The 12,659-nt window shown below is 47.2% G+C and overlaps 3 protein-coding genes across 3 annotated transcripts; all 3 read left to right on the top strand.

The window, feature by feature from the left end:
- Positions 1-491: 491 nt before the first annotated feature.
- On the top strand, positions 492-1,443 carry LY79DRAFT_572763 (Cyanovirin-N). Its single transcript, XM_060559402.1, has 2 exons — positions 492-879; positions 944-1,443. The coding sequence occupies exons 1-2, from the start codon at positions 564-566 to the stop codon at positions 982-984; spliced, it is 357 nt and encodes a 118-aa protein (XP_060407309.1). The 5' UTR covers positions 492-563; the 3' UTR covers positions 985-1,443.
- A 501-nt stretch (positions 1,444-1,944) lies between these two features.
- LY79DRAFT_572762 (uncharacterized protein) lies at positions 1,945-2,548 on the top strand. Its single transcript, XM_060559401.1, has 2 exons — positions 1,945-2,256; positions 2,311-2,548. The coding sequence occupies exons 1-2, from the start codon at positions 2,092-2,094 to the stop codon at positions 2,467-2,469; spliced, it is 324 nt and encodes a 107-aa protein (XP_060407308.1). The 5' UTR covers positions 1,945-2,091; the 3' UTR covers positions 2,470-2,548.
- A 4,448-nt stretch (positions 2,549-6,996) lies between these two features.
- LY79DRAFT_644389 (heterokaryon incompatibility protein) lies at positions 6,997-9,456 on the top strand (the record flags this gene model as incomplete). The annotated part of the gene is made up of 1 exon (XM_060562421.1): positions 6,997-9,456. The coding sequence occupies exon 1, from the start codon at positions 7,159-7,161 to the stop codon at positions 9,454-9,456; it is 2,298 nt and encodes a 765-aa protein (XP_060407307.1). The 5' UTR covers positions 6,997-7,158.
- Between the last annotated feature and the right edge of the window lie 3,203 nt (positions 9,457-12,659).

Here is a 12,659-nt window from a genome sequence, read left to right as displayed (position 1 = left end):
TTTGCCTGGTGTCGCTTTTGCTATACTTAGTTTCCTAGGTCGTCCCATATTACCGGAGGCCACAACTAGTGTCTAAGAACCCCCGAGTCATAACCACATCAGCGGTCCCCACTCCTGTCTCATATAGTTTCAGGAGACGTTTGTGAGTGTAATATTAAGACTTCGAAGACGCCTTGGCTCGCGAACCTGTTCGGTCAGTAATAGCTACATCTAGTTATTGGCCTAGGTGATTGGTTTGTCGAGTCATGCCTTTGCTAATAGGGTTCCGGCTCGACCGCGCCATAGAGCTTGGCATCCTCCGTGTTGAGGGTCTAATCTATGCTACAGAAGTTTTAGAACATGCTATCTAACTTTTACAGTCTCGCTACGTCAAACTTGTGGCTTGATAACAGAGTGGTATTGAATGCTTCTCCTTATTGTAGTTGTGTATATAATGAGCGTCCGTGCCTTATGTTGAGATGGCTGATTCTATATCTTCATCTCATTTCAAAGTTATAGCCGGTCTATTCAATCTCTTTACTTCTTTTACAACTTGTTTATCTTCCAAACCAATAATCTTCAACATGCAGATCTCTGCCATCACTTCAATCATCTTGGGCATTGTCTCCGTCCAGGTCTCCGCCGCTGGATTCAGAGCAACTTGCGACACTGTCAATCTTAGTGGTTTCACTTTGTCGGCGGAATGTACAACGGGACTAGGCGGTTTTCCCCGCGCCACTACTCTGGATATCAACAAATGCTTCTTTGCGGTTGACGGGAAAATTAACTGCGGCGCTGGGGGTATCTCTGGATGCAAATGCAGCCAGACCGATGTGGCTGCAGCGAGCTGCACCTGTCCTGATAACGCTGGCAAACAGGTTACTAATAACGTTAATCTCGGTAAGCATAGGCTACGGGTCCCTTATATATACTCTGCCTACACTTGCTAACGTTGACCCTATAGATGCCTGCATTAGCAACAGTGACGGCAAGCTCTCGTGCTAATTAGATCACCCAAGCTAGAAAAGGGCATTATAGGCCTTGTCGTTTGTATTTCTTACAAGGGCATGCTTATAACGCTGTTGGAGTGTGGGCAATACGGTTAATTGATATGCTCTCAGAGCTTGGCCGAAACAAGCAACACCGCTCGAAGAATGTCGGTATTATTTTTGGGATGAACCTGTCCGCCCAAAATAAGAAAACCAGATGTCACGTGCATTTCGTACTTGGAGCCACGCATAGCAGGACATCCCAAATCCTAGAAGACCTTACTTAGAGGTAAACATCACACATGCCGATACAACACGCATTATCGCACCCGTATATGTACAAGTATACGTACCAGACGAGCTAGGGGACATCGCATCAGGAGGTATTCAGGGGCATTGGCAAAAGTTGTGTGACGGCAAGGTTACTCTACGGATAGGTACTGCTGATGATCTAGACGTAATGAGAACTGTTGAATATACTGTATGCTCCAGAGGAGCTCTTTGTAAACTTGTTACAGGACCAAAAACTATTATGTGTCGCTTGTGCATACTTTTCCATCACAGTTGACCCAGGCTGTCTTTCACCATCCCCAAACTGTTGCTACTGTTGTTATGCTGCCGGGGGTCAATCTGGACCGGACATCCATCAGCCCCCATCCCATCTACATGCTGGCTCTTGGAAAAATTAAATAACAAAAGCTCGAACCATATAAGGTTTGTCTTATGACCCCCTGATCTGCATTATGACATTTGAAGGAACTAATTATGGATAACTATCTATAACATACTTTCTGATATGGCACGTGCGCGCCTTATCAATATATACGTAACAATACGAAACCAGCGGGTAGACTCAAGGGGTAACGCAAAACCAGCCAACCTAGATACGGGCTAGTTTGCTACTGTACCGAGCTAGTAGTTCCCTCTATACCATCAAGTATAGTACAACCTTATATGCATCTGCCAAGAACATATAAAGAAGTGCAGTCCTCTTCGCAATCATGTGTCATCTCAGATCTGTCAGCTCATTTTTATCAGCCTCAGCGTTTTGTCTTCAAGTGTGCTGGTTACACACTCATTTTACCTTCTTTCTTTTGATACCCCGTTCTTGCATACAGCTATAATGCACGCCTCCACGGTCCTTTTCGCCCCTCTGGCTCTTCTGGCCGGCCTGGTTGCCGCCCGCCCCGCGGATTCTGACCTCCCTGCCACTGGCCTTCGCTGCTGCAATGGCGGCACAACTGATGATTCCGGGTTCTGCCTAGGCCTCGGCCTAAACTCTTTCTGCGTAAGCTAGTATCCTGATACAACTAGAAGAGCCTATGTATCTGATGTCTTGCAGTGCAGCGGCTTTGATGCTGGCCGGAAGGGCGGATGTGACTCTATACCCGAGTTCCCAACAGGACGTGACATTCGAAACTTCGTCCCCAGCAACACCGGTTGCGAAGTTCCAGGCATCAAGGTGTCTGGCACCTTACCTGGCTTTATTGGATGTGCCTAAGAGCATGCGCCTAGGTTACGTTGAATGTGTTACTGTTGGTCTCACCAGGTTATTAGTGATACGGTTAACCGTACGTATCGATGGCGATTGACGAATATTATGGGTAACTGTTGATCTGTATTATACATGAAGAAGGGAAGTAACTATCGTGGGCTGGCTAGTTGAGCAGCCAGTTAATCCCCCGTGGGTTCGCGGTGGATCCCCTGGAGGTTCGGCCGCGGATAGTCAGGTGGTTCTCATCGGAGTTAAGGCCTAAACGCCGATAGCTGCTGGCGATGGTCAACATCGCAGCAGTTACATCTACCTAATAACGCTATAATCCAAACAGTTTTCATGATTTTTATGCACAGTAAACATGTTCTAGTCATATAGACTATGATGACGATATTCACTGCGGCGTATACTTTGAATCTAGTACTCATATGAACAACTTAGAAGATCTCAGGCGTCCTGCCGTCTCACCGAAAGAATCATTGGAAGCGAGATTGTGTCGTCTCTGAGGCACTATTGTAGCTCTGACCGCAAACTCGCTTACAGAGGGTCTAGGAAATTGATGCATCATGCATGTGTGTCACAGGTCATATGAACTGTCCTCTCATCAATTACATCATGCCTAACGAGTGGTCTCATATATTAGACCATGCCTTTCGACACGTCTGAAATCTGAGCCGCATATCTGAAATGAATGAATCAAGAAATTGGTAATTCTCTGGCTATGCCGCTGGCTAAACTTGCCTTTTGCCGCTGCAACAGAACGTTGAGACATGCTCATGGGGGAAGCTATACGAATCCTCTTTCGTACAGTTTAAGAAAATATCCAAAACCCTAAAAGTTGAAGACGCGCTACATTGAGCAACGTAAACCATCGGTTTGAAATGTGTCAAAGTCCAATGTTGTTTCTTCTGAATCACTTGTATTCTTTATTTGGTATGAGGAGTCAGGACAGACATGATCGGTGACAGGGCTGAAAATGAGTAAACTGCATATGTCGCTGTAGCTCACTTTAGCCACGTTTCGTATTGGTCATGGCCAAAAGGCAGAAACGACGCCGGCGGCTACGAACATAGAGAACGTGGTGAGAAGAAAGAAAAAGGTGGCTGAGGGCCTCACCGCAGAATCAAGTGTAGGCAATACCAATAAACATTTGACTCAACATAAAGTAAAGAAGGGTAAAAAATATTAGAGTTGCTCTTGCCGGCACACTGTATCCTCCAGCCTGGTGGCTCGTGAGCATCTCTATGGCGTATGACACATATTTCTGGTCATAACTAAGGGAACCTTTTTTTTTTTTCGGGGGGGGGGGGGGGGGGGGGGGGGGGGGATAAAACAAAGCATCGTCACTGTATCGCCATCTGGCAGGCCTGAATATGTCAATGGACAAGTGCCGATGAGTTGGTGTACTCCCAGAGTCTCCACATAGATCGAATCAGTCAGGTTTCCTTTCCAGTAGCAGACAAGTGGGAGTTATCACAGCATGGTCTAGACATTTCTCCTTTGTTTCCAAATTTCTCACCTTGGGCCGCACTAGGGGATGAAACTCCGACATCATCTTCCACGACTTCTTCACGGCATCTTGAAACTCAACAGTGGCGTCGGCATTGGTTCCCATCAAAGCCTTTCTCTTCAAGAACATTTCAATATTGAATAGGCCCTAATTTGTCTTTCCCAACCTATTTCCTCTCTCGAAGCGGGCTCTTATCAGCACCCCCATCACCGCGGCAAAAGGCAATTCATGTTCTGTTTATCTCCTCGGTATCGATTCAGCCCGGTGGATCTGCAGTGGATCAAGCCTTCGCATCTGTGTTCTGGATTAGTCAAAGACTGGCGAGAAAAGAAAAGGGAATACGAACTCTTCTTCTTGACACTGCGAGCATGAGCTGCGCGGGCCTGCTTGGCGGCCTTGAGCTTGTCGCGTTTGGCCTTGGCCGCTGCGATGCGGGTGCGAGCGTGAGCAGCGCGAGCTTGCTTCGCAGCTTTAAGTTCCGCCTCGGCATGAGACATATTTGCTTCCCCTAGATTGATCTTATGTTTGAATTTGTGTGTGATACTGACCAATGCTTCGCCCTGTGGTAGTGTTGGTGGTGATGTTGCTCGTTGGAGTTGAGGTCTTGGTTGCGATTCCACCCAGCGGCCCGACCGGTGGTGAAGTGGAGCAGATCCGAGGTCACGTGACCCGCCTTGGTTGCCCTCCTTCACTATAGTGATATCCACGGCAGGGACCACTTTCTCCTTCTTCTTCTTCCTCAACTAATCAATCAACAACTTCAGCAACTAATATTCAATACACGCTATTGCTGCTATTCGATCGGTCGCCTATGATACCAACAGTCTTGTTGTCCCCGAAAGCGCGTCAGCCCCGCTCTCTAGTGTGAGTGCTCTGTCCAATCAATTTGCTAGTCCACACATCGCCCAGCCAGGAAAGCCACTGCACATGACGACCACGCCACACCTCATGCACAGACGCCGGAGCTTCATACTGTGGGGTCATGGAGACCCTTGGTAGAGTATAAGGTCAGCATCGTTATTATATTTCTCGTGAATCGTCAACAGAACAGAGGCTTGTGATGGCTCGGCAGACCTGCCAACTCTTGGAGTGGCGCTCACCGCCATAGATTGCTGAAGATATCACGGAAGTATCGTCTGTAGTTGATCTAACTGGCCATTGAATCACCTTGATAGTTAGTCGGCGCTAGGCCAAATATGCTTTGCGAGAATATTGATACTGCGAGCAGCCTCAGCCAGACTAGACCGGTACCAGCAGTGCTTGTTTGCTTGGGTTTGCTTCAATCTGTATGTATTAATCAGCCCCCTACATCCTCTTTCCTTTGAGTTGCAGCTTAAGAACTCCATTTTGCATTCTTGCCAATCTCAAAACGCCCTTGACGGCCATTTGGAGTTCATGGTGATGGCCTGGAATATTTACATAACGTCGTGATATAAGCCGTGACTGCGCAGTGGCAATTACGGATCCGCTTTTGTCATCACACATAAGTACAACGGACAAAGCGAGGAAGAGGCCAGGCCCTTTATACTCGTCCGAGCAAGACTTTGAGCGTCGGCTTCTGTCGTCAGGGCCTTGGCCTTACTCGCCCAAAAACCTTGAGTCCCATTATGGACCGGATAGCTATAAAGTCGGCTATTAAGCTAGATCATGAGCTGAGCTGTATGACTCAGGAGCAAGACATAGCCAGGCATATATGAAAGACACTTCTAGATGCTCTGTTTACCTTACGGGAATACCTAAACCACGATGTACATATATAGACAGGGCACTCAGCTTTAGCTAATAAAGTCACTAAATATTATCTTATCATAGATTTAGGTAAAGTGTACATTTTTAGAAAATAATCTGCAACATCTACTAGTTATATATAACTAAGTAAATAATGTATTTGAATATAATCTAGAGGGCGATCTTTGGATTTGTCTTGTGTATATGTAGAGTTTCTACTAACAGCGACCTTTACTTCAGCCTAGCACTTTGCCAGCAAACAACACTACTATATTACACAACTTTAATAGTCAACAGGTGCGTGATTTTTGATTAGGTTCTACCTTAGGTAACTCCTATGCCTTTGGAAAGGATAAAAGCGTAAAAATAAAATACATACAACACCAGGTATTCGCTAGTCGTCACCGACCTAACTACTAATCCGGCCCTCATTGGCTTATCTATGGGAGAGCGGACGGGATCCCGAGTTTTCCAATGGGTATGGTCGTATGTGTTGGCTTTGACATGGTGGAAAGGTTATGTAGCTGCATCGGCGTACAGGTCGTCTACGTCCTCGTCGTCGTTCTGGCGTGAGGGCCGGGCTAGCTGATTATAGTGTAACAGGTAATGCATCATTCTAGTAGGCGCATAATAGAACAACCATGCAGTTTTAAGCCTGTTTTGAGTGCTATTCCTAGACCTTAAGCTACTTTGGGCTTTCTATAGTAATATCCCATGCCCTTTTAGAAGTGTTGGACAAAACGGACGTAAACTCTAGATAAGTACTTAGAGCCGGAAAATAATGACTAGACCTAAGGTAGATGCCGTAAAGTATCAGGACGAAATCAACCAGGTCACGGCTCCAGGTATCTGGCTGATGGGACGGCTCACATTAGACAGAATGTCTGCCAGTAAGCGCCCCAAATGCACCGTGACCCCTTTTGGAGCTATCCAATATGTAGGTCATAAAAAGGCATAGAGGATTTCCAGAATGAAGTTTAACCATTGTGCGTCTTTGACTGTAAAATGACAGTGCTTTGGCACTTGTTTAGCTTCTTATGAGTGATCCAGGGTCGAACGGTAACATGCCATGGGCAATAGCATCAGCGGCAGACTCATGACTCAGATATCCTCACTTACGCTATACAACGCTAGGATATTGACCCTCTAATACCGAACCAATCCGGCTGTTTGAACCCCGCTCCATCATCGTTCCGCTGCTGACCGTAGCGACCGGAGATACAGGTCGCAGTCGCAGTCTGATATCTGCTGCCTAATCATACCACGTGTGCCCTCAATCTTGTCGGCAGTGGCTACTCCTAATACTCGAGTTACTTGAATTGTGATCTGATCTTTCACGTCCAATCCAGCACCATCACAGTCCGCTCTCTCTACAACACTACTTGCGCGACTTTGATATTGAGAAAGGTTGATTGTTGTTTCTCTCCCACCCACAATTGTACCGATTACCGAGCACAATGTTTACATGCGATGAGCCCTTGAACCAACTTCTCCAGTCATGTCTGTCAGACCGCCATGAAGCAGATGCAAACAGAAACGCTGGAGGAGAGACATTGAAATGCGAATTCTGCGACAATCTCATTGCAGTGCTCGAAAAGAACCTAACGGATCATATTTCTTTTGACTTCGGACCCATCGACAGAATAGCAAGCTCAAGATGCGATCGACACCGACTTCTCATTCAACGAATAACTAAATGGCTGGATATTCAGGATGACTCGTCGGAATCATTGAAACTCTTCCGAAATTATTTTAGGTATTCGATCTCTTTCAGCCTCGGAGACAACTTTGGCAGGAATTCCCCCCAGTTGGATATGATGCAAAGCTCAAACAAAAAGCACTTCGCTGGATATGGGGTCAAACTCGACCCGTCCTGGATCGATAACGAAATTCTGACTCGATGGTACAACACGTGCGTATCTGAACACGGAGAGCTGTGTAACAGTCCTAGATACTTCGAGCACATCCCAAAGCCTAGACTGGCGATCCTGATAGATGCAGCAGACAACTGTCTAATTACTGCCCCTAACGATCCGTCCTACATGGCTCTCAGTTATGTTTGGGGCAAGGTCGACATGCCCAAAACATTCACCACCAACCTACAGCAGTTGAGGAGGTTGGGGGCCCTAGAAAAAATCTCTCTTCCAAGAACCATCAGGCACGCCATGCATCTGACAACGCTTTTGGGGGGGCGCTATCTTTGGGTAGATAGCCTATGCGTCGTCCAGGACGATAGAGAGTTTCTCAACAGTCACTTACGCCAGATGGCTTCAATCTTCGCGCACGCCCAAGCCGTGATTATTCCTGTCGACGGAACGAATGCTGAAAGTGGTATTCGTGGACGGAAAGGGGCACCAACAGAGGAAGCGCGGCACCTCGAGCAGGACCAGATCCCCTTTGGAGATAGGAATCTCCTTGTGCGTACCAGTACGAGCCAGAACCAGCATCTCGAAACCCGCTCCGAAAGAGCGAGCTACTTTGACCGTGGTTGGACATTTCAGGAATATTTATTTGCACGGAGACGCATCTGCTTTGAAAACGAGAGCGTCTGGTTTGAGTGCTGTCAATCCGCCATGTATGAAGATCACAGCCACCCGGACCCTCCCGACAGAAAACGGGATTTTGTGCTCAATGTCGGGTACCCTTCACTCACCATATACTCGCGCCTGATGGAGGATTTCAATCAGCGACAGCTCACCTACCCGCAAGACTGTCTCTCTGCGATGGCTGGCATACTCTCGTGCTACACCAGAGTTTTCAAGGGAGGCTTCTTATGCGGCCTGCCAGAGATGTTTTTCGACGCAGCTCTACTCTGGCAGCCTATTGGCGATCTGGTGCGGCGCGAACCAGTTGAAATGAGCATGAGCCTCGGTTTTAACAGCACTAGCAACCTCCCGACGTGGTCCTGGGTGGGATGGCAGGGCTGTCTTGATTTCGCGGACTGGGCAACCGGAAATGACTTCGTGGCAGCGTGCAGCGGTTGGATTGCTCCAACAAGACAGCAATTATTCCCAATCACTAAGTGGTACACCAGCGCTAGTAGCTCCGGAGAGATGGACAAAAGACAGATAGAAGTTGAGTGGGCGGCATGGAGAGAACGATACAGGGACCTGAGTGAGAAGTTACCTCCGGGGTGGACACGAACAAAACGACGGAAGGACGAGCGGTTGACGATCGAGACACCCCCAGACGGATTCGGCGAGTATTTGTACCATCACACATCTTGCGGTGCGAGGTTCTGGTACCCTGTACCGCTATCTGATCCGACCTATTCATATCAGCAAGGCAGCTCGGCGGTCTCCGACGAGATGTACCTATTCGGCTCTGTGCAAGTGGCACGCCTGACAATCCGTGGTGCAGTGTGGATGCATAGCATTCCCAACCTTGCGCAGAAAAGTCTACAGACTCCTCATGTGTCGCTATACACAACCTGGAACGAGTGGGCTGGGATACTGCGATTACACAGCCATGGCTACTTGGGAACCCGGAAGTTGGATCCTCTGAAGAGCCCTGTCAAAGTGCAGCTAATTGCCATATCCCAAGGTTTCATCCCGAACAACCTCGAGTACGGCGCTAGTGACTTCGTAGAGTACACCATAGAGGAGCGACCGAAGCACGGCCAGCGGTATGAGTTCTACAACGTCATGTGGATAAGTTGGAGGGACGGGATTGCCTATCGAGAGGGTCTTGGCCGAGTATGCAAGGAAATATGGGATGCTCTCAAAGCTCCCACCATTGATATTGTACTTGGATAGAGTACAGGCAGTATACTCAACTTACACCGGCAGGGTCACAAATTACACGCCATCATGCGTAATCTGATACATCTGATTGTGGTGCCCACACTCAAAAGGCCAAAGAATGCGAAAGCAATGCCGAAAGTTCATCGGCTCTTGTTTCTGACATGGTTTAGCGATTTCAGCTAGATGCTTCCACCATGTTCCCGATGTTTTATTGCCCTTGGCCATGTTCTAATTTACTCAAAGACTAAAGATAACTGCTTCATTTCATATTGGTACACTCTGCGCTTTGCGGGTAAAGGGTTCTATGGGGTTTTACTTGGCCAATTTATCCATCCCTTGTCAGTTGGCACTGGCCATTGGTCGCCGTTTGAGAACCAATAGAACTCAATACACCCTGCGGAAATGCTGAAAGATATTCGATCTTATTGAAGTTGAAAAAGTAGCCGCTATGGTTTATCTAAAACTAGGTTCCTCGCTTCGATTGGCACATCTGACTCGAGTTTATAGCACCAGACGAATCGAAACCCGACTTCTGTTGGAAACTCAAACGAGGTCAGTCGACAAATTTAAAGAAGGGTCGACCTGAGTTCGACGCTCCTGATTTCCAGAAGGTTTGTAATCTTGGTCTGATCTCCGCCTCAATCTCTTACTAAATCCCTCGCTTTCTCCCAGTGTTCATCAATACCTGGATCTCAAGCGACATGTCGAAGAGCCCGAGACATGCAGCAACGGCAACACAACTTTCCGCACCTGAACTGGATCAATCTTCAGCCGCTGCAGTGAAGGCCTCTTCCCCTTGGATACTACGGAGGCGAACCTGAGTGTGATCAAGGCAGTAAGTAGGACAATGTTTGCTTCTCAGTCTCTTAGAAGGATGAAATGAAGAAGAAACACAACAGTAACTGATGTCCTCGTGTTGAAGGTCTCCTCTATCGAGAATGACGACGTTAGACAAACTCATTCGGGCAGGTAGGCTGAAAAGAGTGATGAGCAGCGCTTTTGGACTAGTAAACTTGCTGCCAGTGTTAGTGCTACACTTAGTCCCATTTACCAGACTAAATTCCTACGTAGGTGCTTAAGTCGAAATCATGTGGATGACTTGATGTCCTATTTCCTTGTGATGCATGTGGTAAATGCCGTATCGGTGCTAAGAAGGCGCGGGACTGTTTGAACGCCGTGTATATATCTAAGACTAACACAACATTGGCTACTGAAAAGGCTACCCAGAAACCAGAGTCCAGGCGCTGTAGAAAATAGACAAAATGCCATGGATCAAGAGATATCGTCATTTACATCGCATCAATATCTTTATAGAAGCGTGGCACAACGGTGTCAATGGAAAGGCATGTCCAATATGTCCAGTTTCTTCCGCGAGTTCCACGATGCGCGCCGAATATTCTGAGATGAAGGGGTACAAGTTGGATCATTGTTCTCCTCCCTAGAGTAAACGACAATCTAAAAATGACTATTACCGGTAGCAGCATCTCTTCTTCGTCATTTTACGAAAGGGACATTCAATCAACTCCAACAATCTAAGGTGCATTTCGCTCCCATCGCTCTCCCTACCACTCTGGCCATCGTCTACACTTGGGAACCCCCTGGAATGCAAATACTGCATGGTTTATAGTAAAAGTGAAAATCTAATACATGATTACGCATAATAAGCTTATTTTGACCTCTACTACCCGCGCTTTTGTCTGATGTGGCTTTTTGACTTGGGTCTAGCCTGTTTCTAAGTTTCGACGCAAATGCAAGACACCACGTGCGTTCTCGACGACGCACTACGCACTAGCACCAGCGTATGTCTACTATATTACTATGTTCCTTGTCATTCCCCAGTCATTCTGAAAGTCCTTCGGAAACTCTCTATACGGCACATTCTCATCTCTTGCAATGTCGAGATTTTACCCAGACTTGACTTCTTGATATGCATGTTTCTCCTCCCCGCTATCCCAGCAAGCAGCCAGCTAGAACCCAAGATCTCCATAGCAACGTTGTATTCCCTTGTTCACTGAAAGGTATCTGAACGTTTTAATAGTGGCTTAACCATTCAAAGTAGTGTTTTCCACACTGGCCTTCTTGCTTTCACAGCGTGATGGGACATTGCTATCAGTTAGTGTTTAGTCATGACTCATGACATGCCTGATGGAACAAGGTGATCAGGGACTTGATGCGGGTCGACGTAACGGCATGGAGTAGAGCTCCTAAATATATTGCCCCTGACACAATATGGCAGCCTGTTCGGGAAGATTCGAAAAAGGGCAGTGTGTGGTGCCTAAGCCCGCTGCACGATGCCTTAGAAGAAAGCACATTCTGGGTCGCCCAATGCCCCATGTATTATAGATATCTACAGGACTGAGTGCGGGCTTCACTAATGGATCAAAAACTCGATGTATGTATTTGTCGTGACTGGTAGCCATTTGTGAATGATTTACCAAGAGCTCGCAATTGCTTATTCTCAATATGCCTACCAGTGATTAATTGGCAGCAGAGATCCAGTCGAATGGGAATGAACTTGGATCATTGCGCTGGTTCTAGTCATTACTCTCATGATCAGAAGCCTTCGGCAGTCAGAAAGCATGCATAGAGCAAGGTGAATTGCCCCAAGATTAGGAGCCGTCACAAATAGCAGGGGTCAACTCACTGAGCTGGGATATCACAAAAGAAATTATCAACAGCGCTGAATCCAGAACAACCCAACCGAACAGTCAATTTTGCGAATAGCTTCACTTCAGCCAACCAAACTCAAGGGCAAAGTTGGGTTGGGTGAACTTACTACAGCGCTGATTATGAGTAGCATATCTTATCAGAGCAAAGCTGTTTTGCCAAACATCGGATGATCGTGGGTGCGCCACCGAAGGGTGCTCACCATATGGTCATTCGCTTTCCACTGCAATACTGGTATCACGGAGGAACTTGGGCCGGTTGCAGGGGTATTCTTATGGGCCCATTATATGCCCACGCGGTATTTATATGCCCTTGAGCACACGAGATACCGCATGATGTACCTAGAAGAAACAACGTACCGTTCGGACCAGTATGGGAGGCCTATCGCCTTGCGACAACTGGCAAAGTAGTAATTTAGTGGGTCTGCGCAAAAAGCCCCCAAGAGATGGCACAAATTGCAAGGGCATGAGACTCGAGTACGATCTGCTCGCCATCTCCTGACTTGATGCTAGATTGGAGTCTCCTCCATAATACAGACTCAGGTAGTG

Source organism: Colletotrichum navitas (assembly GCF_030913465.1).
Source record: "Colletotrichum navitas strain CBS 125086 chromosome Unknown LY79scaffold_163, whole genome shotgun sequence".
NCBI lineage: Eukaryota > Fungi > Ascomycota > Sordariomycetes > Glomerellales > Glomerellaceae > Colletotrichum > Colletotrichum navitas.
Note: the sequence above shows the minus strand (reverse complement) of the source record. Positions and strands in the feature narration are given on the sequence as shown.

Coding starts and splice junctions, on each gene's coding strand:
- LY79DRAFT_572763 (XM_060559402.1), top strand. CDS start 564: ATGCAGATCTCTGCCATCACTTCAATCATCTTGGGCATTGTCTCCGTC. Junction 880..943: donor TACTAATAACGTTAATCTCG/GTAAGCATAGGC, acceptor TTGACCCTATAG/ATGCCTGCATTAGCAACAGT.
- LY79DRAFT_572762 (XM_060559401.1), top strand. CDS start 2,092: ATGCACGCCTCCACGGTCCTTTTCGCCCCTCTGGCTCTTCTGGCCGGC. Junction 2,257..2,310: donor TCGGCCTAAACTCTTTCTGC/GTAAGCTAGTAT, acceptor GATGTCTTGCAG/TGCAGCGGCTTTGATGCTGG.